General features: G+C 43.5%; 1 protein-coding gene across 1 annotated transcript in view; it reads left to right on the top strand.

Moving 5' to 3' along the window:
* The window catches only part of LOC146789841 (cyclin-dependent kinase-like 4), a 516,383-nt gene that overhangs the window by 140,935 nt on the left and 350,469 nt on the right, over window positions 1-24,979 (top strand). The window contains exon 2 of the mRNA XM_085632203.1: window positions 1,905-2,139. Within this exon, the coding sequence (XP_085488329.1) occupies window positions 1,972-2,139 (168 nt within the window). The 5' untranslated portion in view covers window positions 1,905-1,971. The remainder of the gene's footprint in view (window positions 1-1,904; window positions 2,140-24,979) is intronic.

Below are 24,979 nucleotides of genomic sequence, written 5' to 3'. Positions count from 1 at the left end.
GTGGCACAGTGAGGCACAGAGTCAAGACTGTGTCTTTTGCTATCTCAGTACAGTGTACCTCACTACGCTGCATGAGTTACTGCACTGTGCAATACTGCACTGCATGTCCCACCAATGCTTTGCTAAGCTCTATGTCCCCATACTCCACATGTAAAGCAGCATTGCAGATCTGTACTCCGCCCCCTGCTACAATACAGTTCTGGTAAATTGAACATGTGTGTACCCCTTGATCTGATCATGTTTGTTTACATTACACCTTTAGCAACACTGCATGCCAATCGCACCGTTTATCTCTGCACTTTGGCTCACTGTTTCTGCATTCATGCACATCTCTGTGTGTCGCATGCCTATGTACTACTGCATGCCCTGCTTCCGTTTCTGCGGCACTAAAGTATACAACAAGCAGTTGCAATGCAATAGGACTCGCATTTACGAGAGACCTATTGCAAATTGCATCACGGACAATGGGAGGGAGGGTGGGGGCATGGGCACGGACAACGGGAGTGCTGGCGGGGGATAAGGGGGCACAAAGGAGTGCTCACAGTCCGCGTACAGTGTAACACTCGAAGTAAAGGGGCCAATAGCCATGGGAGGTGACAAATGACGACATAGCCGTCATGAGGAGCGACTAACAAGCCTCAAAATGAATCAGAAGACAGCATTTACGGAGGACAAAGACACAAGCCAATGGGCGGAGAGTAGGCAGAGCTTCCACAAAGCTTCTACTCGTACTGAATACTGCATGCCTCGCAAAGCGAGCAGCGCATGCACACTGCCGATATAGGCTCGACCTAAAAATGACTTCCAGCAACAGTTGTATCCGATCACACCTATACAGTATACCTTCATAATGTACACATTCATAATGAATTTAGTTGCAGTCTGTCCTCCCATTTTTAATTTATGTATAGTTTATTTTGTATTATAACATCGATACAACATTTTTAAATCAATTGAAATGCACAATATAAATGCTGATAACATAAACTACCAAGAGGTAAAAAGTAGAGAAGAGAAAGCTGTTCGATTCTTACCCCTTTCTTTTCTTGCATTATGGGGGTCCTGTCGTGCCCCTCTTTTGTTTTTGTTTTCTCTTTTTTGGGGGAGGGAGGTGCACCTCCTACACGATACCCTTCTTTTTAAAAATATTCCTCACCTGCCTCTATCTTACTGTAACACCATCTGCTGAAGTGCTGGCGGGGAATGTTTGGGCAGCACTCAGTTTGCATAACGAAGGCCGCTGGCCCATAATGTCCTTCTGTAGATACCTCCATGTCTACTTTTGGGTTATAGATTTGCAATAAAGTTTCATGAAAGTCAGATTTTCAGAACAATGAAGACAGATGGAAGACTGTTCAGAGGAAAGCTTCTGGGATAATTATTGGTATAAATTGCAAGCCTTATGAGATAGCCTCAATAATTAAAACGAGTAAATAACACAAGAGGAATTATTTTTTTCTCATAGGACTGCTTCTAGAACCAGAGGTGCTCAACATAGTTCTGAATGGATTGCTCATGATTAACCTTAGAATGGGTGTTTCACAGAAACAAATGCATAGAATGATCACTCAGTGGAAATGGGAGAGAAAAAAAAGTAATTACGGATGGCAGGCTGAGCTGAGACCTTTGTGTTGGTGGGCTGTTTTGGTTTTCAGATCCTGCTAATGTCACAATTGAGACGTGCTAAAAATAGCTACATAGAACTCCAGCTACATTATGTTGCATATCAATCTTTACAGCTTGTGCAATATTGGACTATATTTCCACTTGCAGGGATTAACACACACATCTAAAATCTTTCCAGTTTAGTTTATTCATCCCCAAATACTTATACAGCCGAAGACATGATCACCAGAGTCATTAAATGATATCTAACTTCTTTTTTTTTCTTTTACTCCCAAAAGCTGGATTCCTGGACATTTCTAAACCTTACAACTCAAGTTTCCACCAGCTGCGTTTGGAAGATACTCAATGGAGAAGTATGAGAAACTGGCTAAGATTGGGGAAGGCTCATACGGTGTAGTGTTCAAGTGTCGGAACAAAGACAGTGGCCAGGTCGTTGCCATAAAGAAGTTTCTGGAGTCAGAAGATGACCCGGTCATTAAGAAAATTGCCTTACGAGAAATCCGCATGTTGAAGGTAATTATAGAACTCTACATAAGCAAGCACCCACCTTCACATAAAAAAGGCAATCACAGAAAGTTACACCTGAAAAAGACCACCTGGTACATGTGGTTTGCCCATTGCTGCTCCTCGAGACCCCGCTTCTTTAGGGGCATAGCTTACTCAGTGAGAGTCGGGATGTGAATCTCAAATTTTCCATCTAAAAAGCATGGATGACCAACGTTCATGATGGACTGTTTCCATGAGGAACAGGATCAGTTTGCACTAGGTGGGCATATGTCTAGAGCGGCTCAGTGGGTTAGACTGCTACCCTGAGAGATTGCTGCTGGCTAGACGATTTACAAGCATTCGTCCCGTCGCCTTTTGTTTATTTATTGCCAGTAGTGTGCCTGGAAACAAGACTGGTGCAGCTTTCCAAGCCTACCACTGTCAATGTTTGTGAATTCCAAAAAGAAGAAAATTTGCAACCAGTCAAGGAGTAGGTCTATGGATGCAGATTTACTACTTTTTTGGTAAACCGGGCACAACATAGATTTAAGATCCAGATCCAACACACAAACAATTTAAAACCTCTTAGTGCAATGAGACCAATAAGTCAAAGTGACACAGACATAGCGGACCAGATTCAGGGCCCCCTGACCCAACTACCAGACCAAGAATGTATTTGAGAGGTGTCACACCCTAAACACCCCCACTGAAGCTACGCCCCTACTCTTTGCATGTGGGCCTGGCAGTCCTCTAGCGGAACTCATGGTAAGGTCATGCTCAAAATAGCCTGATCACTTATTTTGAATGTATTTTCACTGATGTACTCTTTTTCATCTTCTGTCTCCATTCCAAGTCTAAATATGATTATATCACTGTGTGAACAGACAAACTTTTATTGAAAGTCATAGTTTTTAGAAACATTCATGGCTCACCCACTAACGATAATGCCATTAGTGAACTAAGAAGAAAATATTTACCTACGTAATCCTAATTCACGCCTAGATTCTAATTATAGATGGAGCAACATTATAGTCGTACGTACCTGTACAAGTCCGAGTTTGAGTTTTGGGTGCCTGTAATGATGAATGCCCTAAACTCTGCAGTATGTTTTAAGCTTCCGACTACATGGCAGATGGCTGTTACTGTCCCAGTATACAAGAAAGGAAATAGGCCGGACCCCCAATGTTATCGGCCAATCTCCGTGTTGGACTCTGCAGTTAAAAACGTTGGATTTATAGTCCTGCAGGAGATCTTGGCCTGGACTGGGGCTTCCAACTTAATGTCCCCCTTCCAATATGCCTTTAGGGAGGGCCTAGGCACTCAGGGGCAGTGCCTTAATCTTATGCTGCCTATTAATAAGTATACAGTAGCCAAGAAGGGAGTGCTACATCTTTATGTTATGAATTTGAATTCTGCCTTTGACCGGATAAACCGGTCTAAACTTTGGGAATTTGCAGAGATGGGCTTGGAATCAGACTTCATAGATTTTCTTACAGCCCTTCATTTGGCTCTAGGGCTTGTGTTAGGTATGGATCCAAGGAGAGTGTGCTGATATGTTTGAGTTACAACTGGGAGTCTGCCAAGGATGCGTGTTGGCAGCAGTTTTGTTTTTATCACATAATAATGACCTAAATAACCATCTATCTTTATTAGGCAAAGACATGCCAATACCTAAATAAAACTCCATACAGCAGCTCTCTGATAAGCAGATAATGCTGTTCTCCTTTTTTGAACACTTCGGCTTTAAGTGTCTTATTGATGACTTTGTAACCTACATTGATGAATGATTGAATGAACGAATGAATGGATGAATGCATGAATGGTGTGGTTTTATAAAGAACAACAGCTGCTCCGGGGGTGTCCCTGTGCTAGTTTCAGGTAAAAGTAAACAGAGAGACTAGTTATACTGTCTAAGAGGGAGACAGGTGGGAACATTCACAGTACTTTAAAGAAATGCATTTTTAACTGGGCTTTGCACATTGTCTCTGTCAGTATATGCCTAAGATAATCAGGAAGCAGAATCCACAATTTAGATGCCAGATAGCAGAAGGTCCTTTCTCCAGCTCCGAGTTTATATATTCTTGTAATGACTAAAAGATTTTGGTGGACAGACAGTAACTTTTTGTGGTGTTGTTATCTTGTCACCCTGTTCTGAATGGAGCTCAGGCCTGTCAAATTCACAGCTCTAAAGGTGTTTCAAAGTGCTTTAAGTTTAATTCTTTGGCTGATAGGGAGTCAGTGACGTGCTTTCAGTCCCTTTCAAATAGAGTTGTATTATGGGACATTCAGAACTAGGTGTTGTAGTCTGTTTACAAACCCTTAAGGGGCCTCAAGGAGCAGGACACTTGCATAATCCAGCCTGGCAGTTATTAGGGCATGAGCGATATATTTGCGTGTGTTTGTTGGTAGAAATTGTAACGTTTTCCGGAGAGATTTTAATAGTGCATAACATTATCCGATCGTGGCATTGACTTGTGATTTAAAGGACAGTGAGGTATCAATTTTGCACTCAGGTTTTTGGCCACGGTGTGAGAGGCAGGGTAAACATCCAGCTCAGGTGTCCAAACGTATTCAGCAGGGAAAAAGTGCGGAAAACTAGGATCTGTGACTTATCTGAATTTAGGCAGAGGCAGTTCTAAAACATCCAATCTGCCACTGCCAAAAGGCAGCCTTGAAAATTGGCTATCGCACAGTTGTCTAAGTTATTGAAGGCAAGCATCAATTGGGTGTCGTCTGCGTACGACACAACATTAATGCCTCAGGCTTGTGTCACCACTGCAAGCAGCGCCATATAGATGTTGAACATGGTGGGGTTGAGCCCTGAGGTATCCCACACTCTACTTCTTTCAATTCTAATGTATAAGGGGGTAGATAAATTGCTTGATGTCTGCCCGGAAGGAAGGACTTTACCCACTTCCAGACAATGCCTGTTTTGCCTATTTCTTCCAGTCGCCACAGCAGGATCTCATAGAGACCGTATCAAATGCGGCCGATAGGTCGAGTAGGACTGATATTGATTTATTGCATTAGTCGAGCTGAGTTTTATTGAAGTCTGTTACTTCAAGAAGTGCTGGTTCTGTACTGAATCCAGCTCAAAAAGCTGGACTGGGAGGGGTGTTAACAGTTATTCTTGACTATAAGCTTAGTGATTTGTCCATTAAACCCAAGTTTGTAACATTTTCCCCATTGCCTGAAGTCGCGAGATAGGCTTATAGTTGCTTGGGTTTGAGGATCTAAGTTTGCCTTTTTCAGTAAATGGAGAACCATTGCTTTTTTCATTTTGTGGGTACGGTTCCGGATTCTAGTGTAAGATTAAACAAATCATTGATCTGGGGCCTGTCTATGTGTGGAAGGAAGACATTTAGTGGTGAGCCAGATCTAGCTTGATGAATAACCCTTTCTCAAACCTCCAATGACATATTATCGAAGGTAGTTAGCTGTTGCCTGATGTCTTGAGGTTCTTGTGGTGACCTGGATGAATCATTGTTCTGGCTGTCTTTAAATTGGGGATAAATATTTATCATGGAAAAAGCAAGACAGACTGTCAACAAAGTTTTGGGAGGTAGGTGCGGGTTGTTCGCCTGATTTAGGGTTCATGAAGGGATCTACAATTTTAAATATGGTCGTGGAACATTCTCTGCTTCCTTGATGTGTGTAGTATTCTCATGTTATGCTGTAAAGTTACCTTTCACCTTGTTCCTAGCTGCTCAGCCAGTGTGAGTGTTCCGTGTAGAATGTTGGCGTGATTGACAAGAGTGGAATGCTCGGGTGCCTGGTGTGAGTGTTGTCAGTTGAAAGATGGGCTGAGCAGCTAGCAGGCTGCTCCTGGTGGGGCTTGCTGAAAATATATCTTAAGCACTTAATAAAATACATGAAATACATCTCAGCGACGTCTACTATGTCTCCTGAACACATGGGGCCAGCCCACTGCAATGTGTTTAGTGAACATACTGGATTGGGTTCCCTGATTTTTTTGCTAATTCTTCTCAGTAAGTATTTCTAGCTGCTTCTATTCTCCTTCGAAAAATTGCTTTGCCACTTCCTCTTGAGTTTCGTGCACTTGCATTTTTCCTCCTTTATTTCTGAAGAGTACCATGGAGCAGAGGATGAGGCTCTTTTTCTATTTTAACTTTTAGAGGTGTAATTATGTCGAAGAGTGATTCTCAATCTGACTCACAAGTTATGATGGCTGTGCCTATATCACCGGAAGCATCAGCCTTGATTGAGGAACATGTCATGTCCGAAACTCCATGCCAAGGGCAATACCACAGGGCTTCAGTAGCCTTGATTTGGAAACTAACTAGCACATGCATCAAAAATGCCATTTGCGATTCCTCATTAGCGAAAGATAAGGATTTGCAAAAGCCTATGCATGTAGAAATCGCTTACAAAATACCAATTTCTAAATATTTCTTAATTGCGAGTCGCAATTAAGGAATACCTCTCCAATAATTCCTATGGGCCTAGATGCCCATAGGATTGAATGGGAGGACGTTCTCAATTTGCGATTCTCAATTAGAGAATCGTAAATTGAGAATGCAATTTCAAGGGTGCAAGGGTGTCAAAACGACACCCTGTTGCACCCCTGAAATCGATCTGTGTACAAATGTTGCACCCACACATGTCCAAAGGACATGTGTATGTGTAACCTACCACTTTGAAAAATGCACTTTCGTGCATTTTTCAAAGTTTTTGCAAATTACCATGAAGTTCAACTTCATGGTAATTTGCGCCCCCTATCAGCGAAATCGCTAATTATTTCACTTTAATGCATTGCATTTAAGGAATCTCAATTTGCGATTCCTTAAATGCAATCGCAATTTGAGAACTCGCAATTAATTGCGAATTCTCAAATTGCGAGTGCCTTGACCCTTCGTGCATCGCAAATGCCCTTTTTGCGGGCGCAAACGGCCGATTTTTGCGAATCGCACCGTTTGCGCTCGCAAAAATAGTTGATGCATGTGCCCCTAACCTCGCTTAAACACATTACATGGCTGTGGGGGAATAGGTGGGGGCGAGGCCATCCAAAATTAGAACAATCTATATGAAAGATAAGCATATTTAAAGGGTATATAGTTTCCCTCATTTAAGCATTATATTTGATTCCTTATGTAATTGAGCTCCCTGCATATTAAATAGGTCAGTCAATCAATCAGGGATTTGTAGAGCGCACTACTCACCTGTGAGGGTCTCAAGGCGCTGGGTCCAGTAAGTTTCACCTGTCAACTGTGTCTCTTTTTAATTTGGCGAAGCGTGATGGTTCCAAGCCCATACCGGCTCTGATCCAAATATATATATACAAGTGTGTTCTGATTTTATCTTATGGGGCGGCCATCTATGCATACACGGCAATTAATTAATAGCCTCCAAATTAAAGAAAAAAGATTTTGTACGTGACTGCTAGGCCTATGACCTCGTAGTTCTCACTACTTTGGCCATGGGAAGCTTGGACTTAAATATGTATCTGATCAAATTAAACTTTCCCCATTGTTACTATGGCTTTCGATATGGACAAATAAACTTGCTGTTTTGAACAGGGACATAATAGAGGATTGCCTTGCATGTGACCCGTGGGATAAAATCCCTTGGTTTTTGCCCATAAAAATAACCTTGCAATCAAAAGCCTGGGTCAAGCAGCGTTACTGGGAAAGCATGGACCTCAATAGAAAAGAGAAAGTTCACAGTGCATGAGTAAGCTATTATTCAGACATTCCCCAGGGCACTTTGGTATTACAGAAGGGACCGCAGACACTTGTACGTCCCCTATTGTAATACCAATAGCGCTGGCGCAAATAAAACGCCAGCACTATCTTCACTGCACCCGCCTGCAAGGGGATCTCTCTTCCCTCTTAAAAGTGCAGGCAGGTTGCCACCTGCACAGTGGAAAAATGGGCGGCTGCTTTAAAGCTGCGCTATATTTCACTTGAATGCGCTGCCACCAGGGCAGCATGAGTTCGCGGTTGCCCTGGCGGCAGCGTAATTCAATGTAATAGGGCGCACTTTCCCTGTTTGTGCCTGGCACAGCTGTTTTAAGGTGCGCCGTGTTCAAACAGGGAAAGTGCGCGTATGCATAATAGAGCCCATGGTGTCTATTTTTAAGTCGCATGGCTTTTTTAAATGCAAACCTGCACTTTACCTACTACAGTCTGTTTGTAACCAAGCTGTTTACTGCTCGGTCACCTCTTTTTTAAAGTCTACTTTGTAGCTGCGGAAAACATTGCTTTTTTAATGGAGCGGGTAAGGATAAATTGAATTGAAATTTTGCCGATGTTTTAACTTGCTATTTAGAACCTATTTAGATTTGTATTCTTTTATATTTTATTATGTGTACTTTTATGGCTAAATTTGTTAGCCGACTAAGATGTTTGAATTGAATGAAATGTAGTCTATTAAATCAAATATATGAGGTGCTTGTACAGCATACACCCTGAATTCAAGTATTTAAAAGTGCTCTTATGTGTGATGATAAAAGAAAAAGGAGGTGATGTGATAACAAATATGTGACTAGGATCACAAAATTTGGACAAGCAGGGAAGCCAGTATTGGTTATCTGGTTTTACATATTGAAATTCAGCCACCAAATGGGCATCTCTGTTTATGTATCCCTCTCCTGTTTACATCAAAGGTCACTGTGTTGTCTTTCATTCTTGGCTTGCGACCAGGAAAAACAAAATACAAGCATTGGCAAAGTCAATAGGTCTTACTTATGCAAGAGCCATTGATTGCCTTTGCCAATATGTTTTAGCAATGTTGTACACCCGAGTGGCCTTTCTTCAACATGGCTAGATGTTGGTGGAGCAAAGGAGAGTTGCATTGACTGGAGTGTCTTTCAGTGGAGTGGAGTGTTATGGATTGGCATAGATTTGATTGGCATGTAAAGGAGTGAAGTGGAGAATCATGGAGTAGCGCACAGTGTTGTGGAGTGTCGTGGAGAGAGTAGAGTGTTGTACAGTGGAAGGGCATAGAGTTGAATTTCGTAGAGTACAGAGCTGAGTAGAGTGGACTGGAATGGCATAGAGTGTCATGGAGTGATGTAGAGCAGAGTAGAAGATGTTGCGTAGAGTTGAGTAAAGTGGTGTAGAGTAAAGTGGCACAGAGCGGAGTAGATTGTCATTGCATGGAGTAGTGTGTCATAGAATCAAGTGGAGTAAAGTGGCATAGAGGGAGTTGCGTAGAGTGTCTTAGGGTGGGGTAGTATCGTAGAATGGGATGGAGTGGAGTAGAGTGTTGAAGATTGGACTAGCATCGAGTGGAGCAGCGTGTCAGTGGAGCAGAATTGAATGGAGTTGAGCATTATAGAGTGGAGTATTGTGGAGTGGAGTGGAGTGGAGTGTCGTAGAGTGGAGTAGAGTAGACTGGTGTAGAGTAGCCTAGAGTGAGTGGCATAAAGTACAGTGGTGCAGAGTAGATTGGCGTTGAGTGCAGTGGCTTAGAGTTCATTGGTTTTGAGTAAAGTGGTTTAGAGAGGTGAGAAGAGATTTCTGGGTGACGAGAAGATGGCGGCCGGCTGAACAGTCCGGTCGGGAGCTCCTCATCCTCCATGCTTGTTGTGTGCATACATGACTCTAGACTGAATTTCATTTGGGAAAAGCACTCCCAGGAACGGCATCTCTAAGCGGAATGAGGTTAGAGGGTCAACGCTAAAAAGGAAATTATAATCGGGAAAACTTACGATCAAGGCAGCCCGGAGCCCTGAATGCGAACTAGAACGTGGACGCAGTGGAGCCAGTTGCAGTGGAGTCAGGAGGGAAGGAGGCGGTGACGAGCCGCGGCACGCTTTGGCCCGGAGGCGTGTGGGCGGAAGCAATTGCAGCTTGCTGAAGTAGCAGGAGGGCCGCCGCGGGAGTCCCGCTGAGAGGGAAAACAGCGTTTCAGGCAGCTACCTCGAAAAGCAGCGGGAACGCTGCAGGGAGTGACGCCTTACGGAAATCTACACCCGCGCCTCGGCCAAAGGGGAAAGGTGGTAGAGACTCAACAGAAAGCCTATGTAGGGTAAGTGACACAGAGCCTCGGTGTGTGCAAAGGGAAAGGAGGAAGGAGCAGCTTAAATGTTCAGAGGTATTAATGTGGGGAAAGAAGGGAGAGGAAAGTAAACCGGTTCCCCCTATATCAGTAGACATATTTAAATCCTCTGACAAAGGGGCACCCCCTGCAAAAACTTACAGCCTGAGAAGCAGAGGGGTGAGTAGTCAGGTCACCCGAGATTACGCAAAAGAGGGTACTGATATTGAACCTAAAAGTACCAGGAAGAAAGATAGGGCACACGCTTCAGGCCAACCACGAACACCTATATCCAGGGCAAGTAGGAAAAAACTAGGGACCTCAGGCCCAGGAACTCTCGTAAAAATCACCCCATCCCTGAGAGCGTATTTTAAAGTTCAGGAGAGACAGGGAGGCACAGAATTTGGGGGTGCCGAGGTAGTGTCAATTGGAGTGGTAGGCACTAGAGAAACAACAGAAGATCCAATGGAGGGCAATAGTTTCAGAGTGTTAGGCACACCAGACCAGGTGGAGTTAGCCACAGATTCACAAGCCTCGGCTTTTGCGGATCTACAGCACGGAGAGAGTCATAACCAGTCTTCGCTAAACACCACTGAGAAACTGATGGAGGCCATGCTGGGTGAAATGAGGTCCAACTTTGCAACTTCAGAAAGGAAATCAAATTAAGATACAGGAAACATGTGAGGCGTTGGACCACAAGATCAATGCTTTAATGGAAAGAGTGTCCCTGATAGAAGCATCAGTGGACGTCCTAAGCAAGAAAGTGGAAGGGAATCAGAAAGAAAGAAAAGTGGTTTAGAGTGCATTGACTTAGAGTGCAGTGACACAGAGTAGCGTAGAGTGCAGTGGTATACAGTGGAGCAGTGCAGAGTAGATTGCAGTGGAGTAGAGTGACATAGAGTAGAGTGGTGCAGGTTAGAGTTGAGTTGTGAAGGTGTAGAATGTAGTGGCGTAGAGTGCAGTGACGTAGAGTGTAGTGGTATAGAGTGTAGTAGAATGGTGGAGAGAGCAGTGACATAGAGTACAGTGGTGTAAAGTAGAATACAGTGGCATAGAATAATGTCTTTTCAATTTAGAAAGCCTCGAAATTGGTCAGAAAACAGTCATAGCTGCAATGCTGTTGCATCAAGGTAATAATATTAGTAATGTCCCCCAGTGCAGCATTATTTTAACATTCAAATATCCGTTTTTTAATATATTTTTGAAATGGAAACATTTTGCTCCAAACATCAGCTAATAAATTCTGAAAATACGCAAATTTTTCACATTTGGTATACAGAAATAAATAAATGTTTTTAACGTAATAAGGTGGACGTCACTGAGGGGAGCTGTTTCTGGTAGCTGATAAGGTACCAGTAGCTCACAGCTACTTGTTGGAGAAGCCTGTTGTAAAGTATGGTGGCGTAAAGTGCAGTGGTGCAAAGTAGTTGGAGTAGGTGCAGTGGCATAGGGTGCATTGATTTTGAGTAAAATGGTGTAGAGTGCATTGGAATAGAGTGCAGTGGTGTAGAGTAGTTTGGCATAGTGTAAACTGCAAAGGCTAGAGTGCAGTGGCATAAAGTGATGTAGAGTGCAGTGGCATAGAGTGCAGTCTCGTAGAGTAGATTGTTTCAGAGTAGAGTGAAGTGGTGTAGAGTGGAGTGGTGCAATGTAGTGTGGTGTGATGGAGGGTAGAGTGGAGTGGTATAGGGTAGTGGCGTAGAGTGCTCTGGCTTAGAGCGCATTATTGCAGAGTGGCAGAGTGGAGTGGCGTAGAGTGAAGTGGCGCAGAGTTGAGCTGCCTAGACTGGAGTGGTGTAGAATGCAGTGGCAAAGAGTGTAGTGGTGCATAGTAGAGTTGGGTAGAGTGCACTGGCATAGAGTAGAGTGTTGCAGAGTAGAGAGTGCAGTGTCATAGAGTGCAGTGGTGCACAGTAGATTGGAGTTGCATAGAGTTCAGTAGAGTAGCGTAGAGTGATGCAGAGTAGAGTGCAGTGGCATAGAGTAGAGTGGCATATAGTTCAGTGGCAGAGCATGCAGTGCTGCAGAATAAAGTGTCATAGAGTGCAGTGGTGTAGAATATAGTGGCATACAGTGGTGCAGAGTAAAGTGACAGAGTGCAATGGTGTAGAGTGGCGTAGAGTGGAGTTTATTGGTGTACAGTGCAGTGGTGCAGAGTAGATTGCAATAGAGTGCAGTGGCGTAGAGTGTATTTACGTTTGGTTAAAGTGGTGTAGAGAGCATTGGTGTAGAGCAGGTATCTCCAACCAGTCAATTTCGATCTTCCAGTATCTATCTCCCAGACACCTCCAGAGTAGCTCACAGACTTGAGTTCATTTTTAAATAGGCACATGATCATATTTTCCTTGTAAAGTTAAGGAAAGGCTGTGCTTATTTTACATTATTATAATCAGGCTGCAGATAGCAGGGCCTGATAAAGAGCACTGCTCAGTCACTTGCATGACCCAGGCTGGGGCAAAGAGGTGAACAACTGAAACAGGTATTTAACTCCCAAATAAAAGTCCTTGTCAGCTCAGTATTGGAACTGTAAACAAAATTATGTTTCTGAATCCTTTTAAATGAGGACTTCGAAGGGAGATCTAAATTAATAAAAACAGGGGCATGATCAGAAATTAGTATGGACCCAATGTCTGCGTGAGTTAAATTAGGAATAAGATGGGGGCTTAAGAAAATGTAATCAATACTAGAAGTAGAATTGTGAGTGGGAGAGTAGAAGATAAATTCTAAACTATCCGGATTATATATTCTCCAAGCATCTACCAGACCGCTGGAATTAATAATATTGGTAAAAGTTTTTTTGCATTTTATTGGGAATGTACTTTGCTGTGGATTCCCTGTCAATGACGGGATCCATGACCTTGTTGCAACCACCACCCACCAGGAGGTTAGAACCATGATAGGATTGAAGAGTGTGGGACAGGGACAGCCAAAACTGTGAGTCAACACCAGTGGGACCATAAATGTTAAGAAGAGAAATATGGGAACCATTAATAGTGAGATGTAAAAGAAGCCATCTTCCATCAGCATCCTTCTCTTCCCTCTCTATAATCAGAGAGAGAGATTTATGAAAAAGTGTCACCACGCCACTCTTTCAGTCTTTAGCCGGGGAAGCAGTACACGTGACCGACCCATTGTTTTTAAAAGAGCTAATATCCTTATCAGTAAGATGAGTCTCTTGAAGCATTGCAATTTTTCAGTGTAATCTAGATAAGTGGGTAAGTACCCTTTGTTTCTTGATAGGGTTACGCAGGCCCTTAACATTCCAGGATATTATGCGAACGTTATAAGTCATAATGCTGGAGGAGAAACATTAGTAACACCATGAGCATTGTAGAATTGATAAAACTGAAAATTGAGCAAGTGGAAATTTTTGAATTGACAGGTAGGATATTCTGCAATACATCAAGTAAGAAAAAAGGAAAGTTAAAATAGTAAAGAACAAGAAAAAAGATAAGAAAATGATCAGAGAAGAAATATTAGGGAATGTCAGAAAATAAAGAGAAAAACAGAAAAAAGAAAAGGAAGGTAAATGAGAGGAGATGAAAAAACAAGAAACGAGAGAAGTGATAGAGAAAAAAGATTGACAAAACGCCAGAAGACTCCAGTCAAAATATCCAGAACAAATAGCCAAAATGAAAAGATTGAAAGAATTGACATGAGGAGGCGGGGAACTGGGGAAGAAAGACAGACAAGAAACCGACACAATCAGAGATAAATGACAAAGTCCAGTAAATAAGTATAGCAAATAGAATATATTATAAGAGAGAGCGGCAGCTAGGGATAAAAGATAAGTAGAGTAACTTAAAAAGAGAAGTGCAATGAGAACAAATATATAAGCAATAAGACAGGAGGAACACTTACCAATACATGAAGTACTATACACAATAGGAGTAGGAGAGGAGGCACAATGAGGAGAAACAGCAAGGAGGGGAATCCGCACTAGACATGATGTATCTGAGGGGGAACACCACAAAAATGTTAAGGGGTGATTTTATGGGATTTAACATATAACATTCATAGAGTAAACAGGCGAATAAATACAGAAGAGAACATCTGAACCAGTAAATTGAAAATAGTTAAGCGAAATAAGAAACAAAAACATGTTAAAAGAGACAATATTCTGGTTTAAGTACATTTCTTCTCCCTTGTGACGAGAAATGAACTGTCTTAAATTCTCAGGGCTATCAAAAGAATGGGTCCGTTCCTAATAGTTGACTTTAAAAAAGCAGGGATGAACAAGGCCATATCTGGCATTCATGGAACGGAGAACAGGGCGGAAAGAAAGAAATTCCTTATGATGGGCGGCGGTGGCACGAGCCCCATCTTGTGAGAGAAAAACTCTGTGACCTGCCCATAACATCTTCTTCCTCTGTTTTGCTGCAGACAAGACCATCAACAATTCTGTATATTCCAGGAAAAGAACAATAATCCCCCTGGGACGGCTGACTGACGAGGAGGAGGGAGAGCCCCAGAGTCTAGGACCAATACGATGCAGGCGTTGTAAGTTGAGAGCAGTACCTTCCTTGAGGCCAACTAACTTAGGAATGTGGAGTTTAAGAAAGGCGATCATGTCCGAGCCCTCCTGTCACCTCCCTCTTCAGAAACTTCTAACACGCAGAGACCAGACACCAGCTCGCGAAACTTGTCGTCTCCAGGCTCTGTCCTCTTGGCTAGACTGTGGGAATTTCCTCCAATCCCGGCCTTCGAGTTTGAAAGACTTGCGCTTGGTATCACCTCGGGTTCTCCACTCGACCCCCTACCTCCAAAAATCTGGAAAAATTTTGGTAATGAACTTTTTGATACCATGCGCCTAATATGCAACCAGTCTTTGCATAGTGGCTTTGTCCCAACCCCTTGGAAACAGGCACTAATCACCCCTCTCTTGAAGAAACCCTCCCTGAGCCCAGACTGTCTTTCCAACTACCGACCCATCTCTCTGCTGCCTTTCCCAGCGAAGGTCGCCGAACGATGGGTCAGTTCGTGCCTGTCCGCCCACCTAGAACAAAACAACCTTCTTGACGATCACCAGTTCGGGTTCCGTCCTGCCCACGGCACCGAAACAGCAGTCTTAACTGCCATGGAGGATCTTCGCATGCGTGCAGACAGGGGCCAGCCAGTGGCATTGATACTGTTGGACCTGTCTGCCGCATTCGACACGGTCAACCATGGTAGGCTGCTGCAGAGACTTGGTGAAGTGGGAGTGGAAGGCACTGCATTGCTCTGGTTTCACTCCTACCTTCGGGACAGAAGACAGGCTGTCTCCCTTCCCCCTTTTCAATCCGCCTTTGCACCAGTACCCCAGGGAGTCCCTCAGGGCTCCTCCATCAGCCCCATCCTTTTTAATGTGTACCTCATCCCGCTAATCAAACTGATCCTATCCTTTGGGGTCAAAACAATAAATTACGCGGATGACACACAGCTCATCCTCTCGTGGGAAGGTGAAGATGCCATTCCTTTTTCCACCTTCCACGACTGCCTAAGAGAGACGGCTGGATGGCTACACAGAAACTCCCTCCAGTTCAACTCCGCTAAAACGGAGGTCCTGTTTTGCTCAGGCACTAAGATACCCCGTCAGTTTCCGAATGAATTTTGGCCTCCGAAGTTTAGAGACAAACCTCTGCCAGTTCCTTCGGTGCGCAACCTGGGAGCCATGCTGAACAACAAATTAAGTATGGAAACCCAGGTGATGAAAACTGTGGGGATCTGCACAGCCCTGCTTCGATCACTGCGGAAAATCATGCCTCTTCTCCCGGCACAAGCCAGGGCGTCGATAGTCAGGTGCACGATACTCAGTCGCCTTGAATATTGCAACGCCCTGCTCCTGGAGTCTCCAGTCACGATGATGGACCGACTACAGCGAATTCAGTCTGCCGCCGCCAAGCTGGCTCTTGTGGACGAGGAGGGCCTCGGCCACAGCGGCTCTGGCTGAGCTACACTGGCTACCCTTAAAACAACGAGTGGCCTTCAAGTCCCTCTGCATTGTTTTTAAGGCTCTGCATGGACTTTGACCCAAACCTCTGCAAGCCCTGTTTCTGTGGTACACTCCTGCCAGAGACCTGCGTTCATCCTCTGCCTGTCTGGTAAAGGTGCCCAGATTCAACAGAACCAGAACAGGGGGCAGATCCTTCAGTGTTGCAGCGGCCAAGCTGTGGAACAGCCTGCCCACTGACATACGTCAGATATCACAGCTTCTTCCATTCAGGAGACGTATCAAGACCTGGCTCTTCCCCAAATAAATTGTCCGTCTGACTGTTCTCCCGGTTATCCGTTAACAGAGTAATTTTCCAGCGCCAGGAAGCCTGCAAGGTGTCAGTCGCGCTTTACAAATTCTCAAAATAAAATAAATAATTCAGGAATGCCATAAAGCCTAAGGCTGTTGCGCCTATTGCGATTTTCCAAGTCCTCAGTTTGATGTTGAAGAAGAGCTATTTCTTTAGACATGGCTTCCACCTTAGGGATCACATCCTGAGTATCACTAATCCTCTGCTCCACCACAGTGACCCTTGACTCTAAATTAGACCATTTCTCCTCTAGTCTCTGAAGGGTAGCATTGGTGTCCACAACAAAGGGCTTTAAATGCTTTAGCTCCTCCATGAGATCGTCCAGTGTTATAGGCAGTGGAGATTTTGAGGAAGAACCAGGCTCTTTCTTTTGGCGCTTAGACGCAGCAGTGGTGGAATGTTTACAAGTTAAAGACATACTGGCAGAGGCGGCTCTTTGAATGGCGGAAGAAGGAGGCTCCATAAACAAGTAGAAAGCAATGACACCAATGTTGGCAGGTTAGAAGGGTCAGTGAAAGGCTGCAAAAGAGATCATACAGGGAGGCACATACACTTCATTAATTATCTTCAGTATCCCCTTCTTGTGCTGATACTTAAAGATATAGGGCAGAAGGATATAGAAAGTCAGAAAGTACATCCACATTACTCCTTATGTCATTAATATAGGCACTGAGGGGAGTAAGGTGCCCAATAAATCATTTTCAGGGTGTGTATAACAACCACTCCAGTGTCAGTGCCTTGTAAAATGTTGCCAGGAATGCCGAAGAACCTCACAAAAAAGCCCTGACACACTTCAAACACTTCATAAACGGCCGCAAGTGACTACTGCGGCAAACAAATGGCAGCCGCAACAGCACCTCCTGAGGAAAAACAAAAAAGCGGGAGTAGCAAGGCGAAAAATGGATGAAAGTTATAAAAAAGTCAGCTACCTGCTCTCCCGCGTTAGTTAAGCAGAATGCGCCGGTCCAAATGCCCCGATAGAAACGGCTGCCGCTCCGCAGCAAGACGGATCTCAGCCGAGGTGCGGAGCTTCAGGGACTCACGGCCATCTTGTTCGGTGTCCAAGCCACGCCCTCAGGCCCTTTACTTCCAGTGGCTAGTAGGTACTGTGCCATAAGTATAACTGAAAAATACAACCATTTTTTAAATGAGAGAAATTGAAAGTGCAGAAATTTCTCTGGTTTAAAAAAAAAAATAGATTGTATATTTGTGTTGTAAATGTAAGGGTGCCACATATGGCGAAAGGTAAGTCCTGTGCTGCAAGTACACATAACACAGGTCATCTGTCACCCATACAAATATATCCCCTTCATACACCACGTTCATACATCCCAAAAGACCATTCTGTAGAGTGTCATAGAGTGAAGTGGTGCAGAGTTGATTAGAGTGGCTTACAGTCGATTGGTGTAGAGTATAGTGGAGCAATGCAGAGTAGAGTGGCATAGAGTTCTGTGGCGGCGAGTGGAGTGGTGCAGAGTAGAGTGGAGTGATGCAGAGTAGACTGCAGTGGCATATAGTGGAGTGATGCAGAGTAGACTGGTGTAGAGTGCACTGGCATAGTGTAGAGTGGTGCAGTAGCATAGAGTGCAGTGGCGATGAGTGCAGAGGTGTAGAGTAGCATAGAATGCAATACAGTGGTGTAGAGTGCAGGCATACAGAGTAGAATACAGTGGCGTAGAGTGTAGTGGCATAGAGTGCAGTGGTGTAGACTGGTGCAGAGAGCTGTGATGTAGAGTACAGTGTTGCAGAGTAGAGTAAAGTGGCATAGGGTGCAGTGACATAGAGCACAATGATGTATAGTGATGTTGCATGCAGTGGAGTAGAGTACAGCAGCATAGAGTAGAATGTTGTATAGTATAGCGGCGTAAAGTGCAGTGGTGCAAAGTAGTTGGTGTAGGTACAGTGGCGTAGGGTGCATTGGTTTTGTTACTAAGTAAGTAATTTTATTGTTTAGTGAATGAAAACTCACAATATAAAAGACATAGCCAATATGTTTTAAAGAAAAACACTTTATATCCATCGTTCTTTCAATTTGTACCGCAAGATATAAATTATGTCAAAGGATACAGTCTTTTACATTGAGCTGGCTAATAATACCATGTGACTGGAGAACCTCACCCAGTTCTGATGTCAAGTTTTAGATTTTAAAAGTCATTGGCGTTTCAAATGTTCTGTAGTTTCCAGAGGAGTTCCTGGGTGATGCTGGAGTAGAGGGCGTTGCCATAGTCAAGTCTGTTGGTGATAAGTGTGAATCTATCTGGAAGTCTTTTGAAGCAGGCAGAGAGTGTGTATGCATCATGAAGATGCAATGCTGATCTGGTGGTTCATTGTGAGCGAGGGGTCCAGTATGATTCCAAGTTTGCAAGTGTGGTCTGTGGGGGAGTGCTCAGTGCGGTGGGCCACCAGGAGTCATTCCAGGCTGAGGTGTGGGTCCTAGAAAGGATACTTCGGTCTTGTCCGAGTTGAGCTTGAGGCAGTTGTCTTTCATCCAGGAGGCAACAGCCTTCATACCGTTGTGGAAGGTGTTTCCGGTGGTTGTGGGTTTGTTGGTGAGGGGAGGATCTGCTGGATGTCATTGGCATAGGAGAAAATGTTGAGTCTTTGGTTCCTGACGATGGCAATGAGGGGAGCCAGTCGACATTAAAGAGGGTCTGGCTCAGGGAGTAGCCCTGTGGCACTCCGTAGCTGATCTCTGTGTGTTCTGAGAGGAACAGTGGTAGTCTGATTCACTGTGTTTTGCTGGAGAGGAAGGAGTGGATGCTGTCCAGGACCTTGTCGCGGATGCCAGCGTAATGGAGCCTTGTGATTATGGGTCCGGTGTGAGACTGTATCAAAGGCAACCAAGAGGTCCAGCAGGATATGAGCTGCAGTTTGGCCCAGGTCGAGAAGGGCATGAATGTTGTTGGTGGTGGCGTGGAGTGCAGTCTGAGTGTGGTGGTTGCTTGGGTAGACGGATTGGGAGATGTCCAGGACATGGTTCACGTCGATGAACTGTTGATCATTGATGGCTTTCTCGATGACCTTGGCTGACAATGAGAGCAGGGAGATGGGTCTGAAGTTCTTGCGGTCTGTCAGGTCGGCGGACGGCTTCTTCAGTAGGGGGTTGATCTCGGCATGTTTCCAGTCAGGGAAGGTGGCAATCTCGATGGAGCAGTTGATGGTGCGGCAAAGTTCTGGGCGATGGAGGTGGCTGCTCTCTGAAAGATGTGCGGGCAAGGGTGCTAGGAGTTCCCAGATTGGATGATTTTCATGCTGTACAACACTCTGCTCTACTTAATGACACTCTACTTGATGACACTCTACTCAACAACACTCCACTCAATGACATTCCACTGCACAACACTCCACTGTTTGACCCTTCACTCTACAACACGCTGCTCCACTCCACTCTGACTCTCCACTGTACTCTACGACATGCTACTTCACTCTATGCCACTCCAGTCTAGACTACTCAACTCCACTGTATGCTCCTCCACTGTATGCCACTCTACTCCACTCTACAACACTCTCCTCTACTGTACGTACTCAATGACATGCCACTTCACTGTACGCCACTCCACTCTAGAAGACTCAACTCAACTCTTTGTCCCTCTACTGTAAGCCACTCTACTCCACTCTATTCCACTCTACCTCACTCTACGACACTCCAGTGTATGCCACGCCACTGCACGATACTCCACTATACAACACTGCACTGTACTATTCTCTCCTTCACTCTACTGTACGACACGCCACTCGACAACGCTCCACTGTACAACACTGTACTCCACTTTTTGCCATTGCACTCTACAACACTGTCCTCCACTCCATGCCACTCTATGACACTATACTCACCAACTTTCCACTTGACTACACTCCACGCTATGGCATTTTACTAGACAACACTCCACTCGACAACATTTCACTCTACAATTTGAAACACATTTTTACTTTACAAAAATGAATTCAATAAACAAAACAAAGTTTAAAGCTTAGTGATCATTGGGAAAAAATGTATTTATTCTTTCTATACAAAGCCAACTTAAACTACACATACCTTAGAAATGCTAAAGTTATAGTTATAACTTACAGTTCTAACTTATGCCCAATCAGAATTGCCCTATAAGTCATGCACCTCCGTACACAGTGTTGTGAACTTGCTAGCCAGACTCGATTTACATGGGAACATGTCCTGAGAGATTTCCAACTTATTACCCCTCGTATATCTAAAACCTTTTCTTCATTAAAAGGGTGTGATTGGTTCGCCCTTACTGCAAGTACACATCTTATATTATCAATTTACCACGCCGCCTACATCATGTTGATATGTTTAACTAACCATTCCAACATGGCGCATATAGGGTCGGATAACATCCAGCACGACCACTCATGGGATTTACGGCGTGATGGGGGCGGGTCCTGTCAGCCATATAAAGCCTATCCCGTTATTCGTTACTTCTTGATACCTGCACCCGGCGTTCATTACGTCCACACATCAAACGGTAGGTGATACCCTTGCTAGATAACTTAAGTTGTGGCGGTCTCTTTATCAGAGTAATATATTCATATTGGGCTTTATACCCCATTAAGGGACCTTTACATCACATTTTAAAATGATTGTGGTGAATGCAAATTACACAAAGTGAAAAGGAATCTTTATTTGGTATGCCTTTGTCCATTTCCATTGGGTTAGGACATTGCAGTTAGAGCAACAGACAGCTGAGAAAGCATACTTTCCATGAGAAGTGAGGTTACACTACAGGAACAGGAATCTTTATTTGGTATATCTTAGTCTATCTCCACTGGGTTAGGACATCGCAGTTAGGGTAATAGACAGTTGAGAGTGCATTTTCCATGAGAAGTGAGGTTACACCACATGAACAGTCAATAGGTATAAATTTGTCGAGTCCAGCGTGGCCATGACCTGTTAGTCGGGGCATTGGCCAGTTTTGGAAAGGGAACTCCTAAAGTATATCATGTACTAAAACAGTGTAGCTCTATCCATCATATCTTTAATTTTTAAATTCCATCCTTCCTCTTTTTCACTCCCCAAATAGTCTGAAGTGCAATACCGTTTGGACCTAGCAGAGTCGAGTGTATCACAGTCAAGGGACTCTTTTCAGTACTTTAGAAATATATTCATCCAAGTGTTCAAGGTCAGTACAAATTATGCCAATAACAAGGCACGTTTGCGGGAATTGATATTTGCACCTTCATCTTTAAGAAAACCCTTTTTTCTTCATATTTTTTACTATAGAAACATGTATATGGATAGAAGTTCCATCATCCACTTCTAATAAAAGTTGGTTAAACTCGACGGAGTGATACCACAACGTCCAGACATAAAATTGTGAAGACTAGGAATTCACTAACCTTGGTAATATTAACAGCAGCATAGTGGCATACCCGTAGGATTATATCTTCACCACTCCCATATTGTCGCTTTTGATTTATTGACTTCCATATATTTGATTGTGTAGGTTATCACATATTAACGCGGGATTTGCAGCCAGATCTACCTTCCAACACCCTGTTACCGGTTCTTTAACATCAAGGTAATTTTGGATTTTTCATAGTTCCTTGCTTCGAGAATTGATCAATTTGATCATATATAGGGAGCCTATTTTAGAACTATTGTCAGGGCAGAGACAGTATAATGTTAAACATTGCTAGAGATCTCTCCATTTCCCAGAAATTAAAATATAATAGATAGAGGTTTGCTAAATGTATAATATCTTTGCGAGAGCAACAAACAGCACACAAGTACTCCCCCATCGCTCCCTTCTGGTTGCATGTCATCTGAGAACTAAATAATATTTTTTTATTAATGATCTCGTTTACTTTAGTATAGACTTCCCCCTATTTCCCACTCTCTCCACTTTTTGCCATTGCACTCTACAACACTGTCCTCCACTCCATGCCACTCTATGACACTATACTCACCAACTTTCCACTTGACTATACTCCACGCTATGGCATTTTACTAGACAATACTCCACTCGACAACATTTCACTCTACAATTTGAAACACATTTTTACTTTACAAAAATGAATTCAATAAACAAAACAAAGGTTAAAGCTTAGTGATCATTGGGAAAAAAGGTATTTATTCTTTCTATACAAAGCCAACTTGAACTACACATACCTTAGAAATGCTAAAGTTATAGTTATAACTTACAGTTCTAACTTATGCCCAATTAGAATTGCCCTATAAGTCATGCACCTCCTTACACAGTGTTGTGAACTTGCTAGCCAGACTACATTAACTATAACTTGCGCCTTGTCCATGTGCTACTTAGATCCTTTAATTTTATATCACTTATAGCATCTTAAATGATAGTGTACCATACAAAACTCATGACATGTCTAATAAAATTATTTATGAAATCACTGTGCATGGCAGAGTGCCGAGTTATAGTTAATGAAGTGTGGCTAGTAAGTTCACAACACTGTGCGGAGGTGTGCAATTTAGAGGACGTTTTAGATGAGGCACAAGTTATATATATTTATGTGTGTGTGTGTATATATATATTATATATAAGAGTGTGTATGTGTGTGTGTGTGTGTATACACTGAAGAAAACAAAGGTGGCAGGGCCATTATTGTTAGACTCAGATTTCACTTGTACCAAACCAGTGAAATTCAGCAGTTAAAATTACCTGAGCGAACTTTAACTTACGCCCCTGCAATGCACTGCTTATGACCTCACACATTACATCACTCATGACATGGTCAGTGACATCACCGATGACATCACTGATGAGATCTCAAATGACATAACTGATGATATCATCCACTGATTGTGAGTGTTTTCTAAAAGATTTTGTGTGTTAAACCTATGTTCTAAGGTACCACAAAAGGTAAATTAGTATACTTTGTGTACTTTTAATGAGTGATTCTTTTTTAACATAGTTTGTGAGTCAATGTGTGTATACGTGTGTGAGTGGGTATCTGGGTGACTGTACAGATGTGTGAGTGGCTGTATAGGTATATAGGTGGGTGTCTGAGTAGCTGGGTAGGTGACTTAGTGGCTGTATTAGTGAGTGAGTGGGTGTGTGAGTGGCTGCATGGATGGGCTGTGTGTGTGGCTGTATGGGTTGGTGAGTGGGTGTGTCAATGACTGTGTGGGTAACTGAGTAGGTGTCTGAATGGCTGTATGAATGAGTGACTGGGTATATAAGTCGCTGTATTTGTGAATAAGTGGCAGTTTGAGTGAGTGATTGGTTAAGTGAGTTGGTGTGTGAGTGGCTAAATGGAAGAGTTAGTATCTGTGGGATCGGCTGTATGGGTGAGTGAGTGGCTGTGTGAGTGGTTGTATGGATGTGTGAATGGGTATGTAAGTGGTTGTGTGTACATGAGTATGTGAGTGGTTATTTGGGTGAATGAGTGGTTCTGTCAAGAGGCTGTTTGGATGAGTGAGTGCGTGTGTGAGTGGCTGTATAGGTGAATAACTGGGTGTGTCAGTAGCTGCATGGGTGAGTGACTGGTTGAATGACCAGGCTCTATGAGTGAGGGAGGGAGTATCTGAGTTGTTCTATGGATGAGTGAGTGGTTGTGTGAATACTTGTATGGGTCTGTGAATAGGTATATGAGTGGTTGTGTCGGTGTGTGAGTGGGTGTATAAGAGGTTGCGTGAGGGTATGAGTGGTGTGTTCTGTGGATGATGCAATCAGTGATGTCATCTGTGATGTCATTTAAGATCTTATAAGTGATGTCACTGACAATGTCATGAGTGATGTGATATGTGAGGTCATAAGCAGTCCATTGTGGCAGCGTAAGTTATAGTTAGCTGAAATAACTATAACTGCTGAATTTCACTGTTTTTTTTACAAGTGAAATCTGAGCCTAACTATAACGTCCCTGTAACCTTTGTTTTTTTCAGTGTATTTCTAAGGTTTTTTAAATTGTATTTCCAACTGTAACCATAGAGAGTGGATGTGTGAGTGTCTGTGTGGGTGCCTGAGTCTGTGTGGGTCCATTAGCGGGTATATGAGTATCTGAGTGGGTCTGTGAATAGGTCTATCAGTACGTGAGTTGGTCTGTGAATAGCTGTATTAGTGGGTGTGTAAGTGCCTGAGTACATGAGTAGTTGTATGAGTGGGTGTGTAAGTGCCTGTGTGGGTCTGTGAGTGGTTGTGTGAGTGCCGGTGTAGGTTTGTGAGAGGTACTATGGGTCTGTGAGTGGACATGTGAGTGGCTGTGTGGTTCTGAGAGTGCCTGTGTGAGTCTCTGACTGGGTCTGTGAGTGGTACTATAGGTCTGTGAGTGGACATGTGAGTGACTGTGTGGTTTTGTGAGTGGGTGTGTGAGTGGAGCTATGGATGAGGCATTTAAAAGGGAGAGCCACAGTCTCTGCTCTCAGCAGCAGATGACAAGAAATAACCCCCTTGTCACAGTAACTACATGCGATATTGCGATTAAAAAAAGCAAGGATGCAAACACCTCCATCATGGATTACAGATAACTTTTCATGGTGGAAAACACACTTGCTTTGCCTTGGTTAGTACTTTACAGAAGTGGAGCTTCAACTCGGGCACCTGCTTTGTTTATATCTGTAAGTTCTTCCTGTTGAGGTTTAGGGTGGAACGATGTAGCATACCGCTAAT

This window comes from Triturus cristatus, chromosome 10, assembly GCF_964204655.1.
Source record: "Triturus cristatus chromosome 10, aTriCri1.1, whole genome shotgun sequence".
Classification (NCBI taxonomy): domain Eukaryota; kingdom Metazoa; phylum Chordata; class Amphibia; order Caudata; family Salamandridae; genus Triturus; species Triturus cristatus.
The sequence above is the reverse complement of the archived record's forward strand: the minus strand, read 5'-3'. Positions and strand labels throughout refer to the sequence as shown.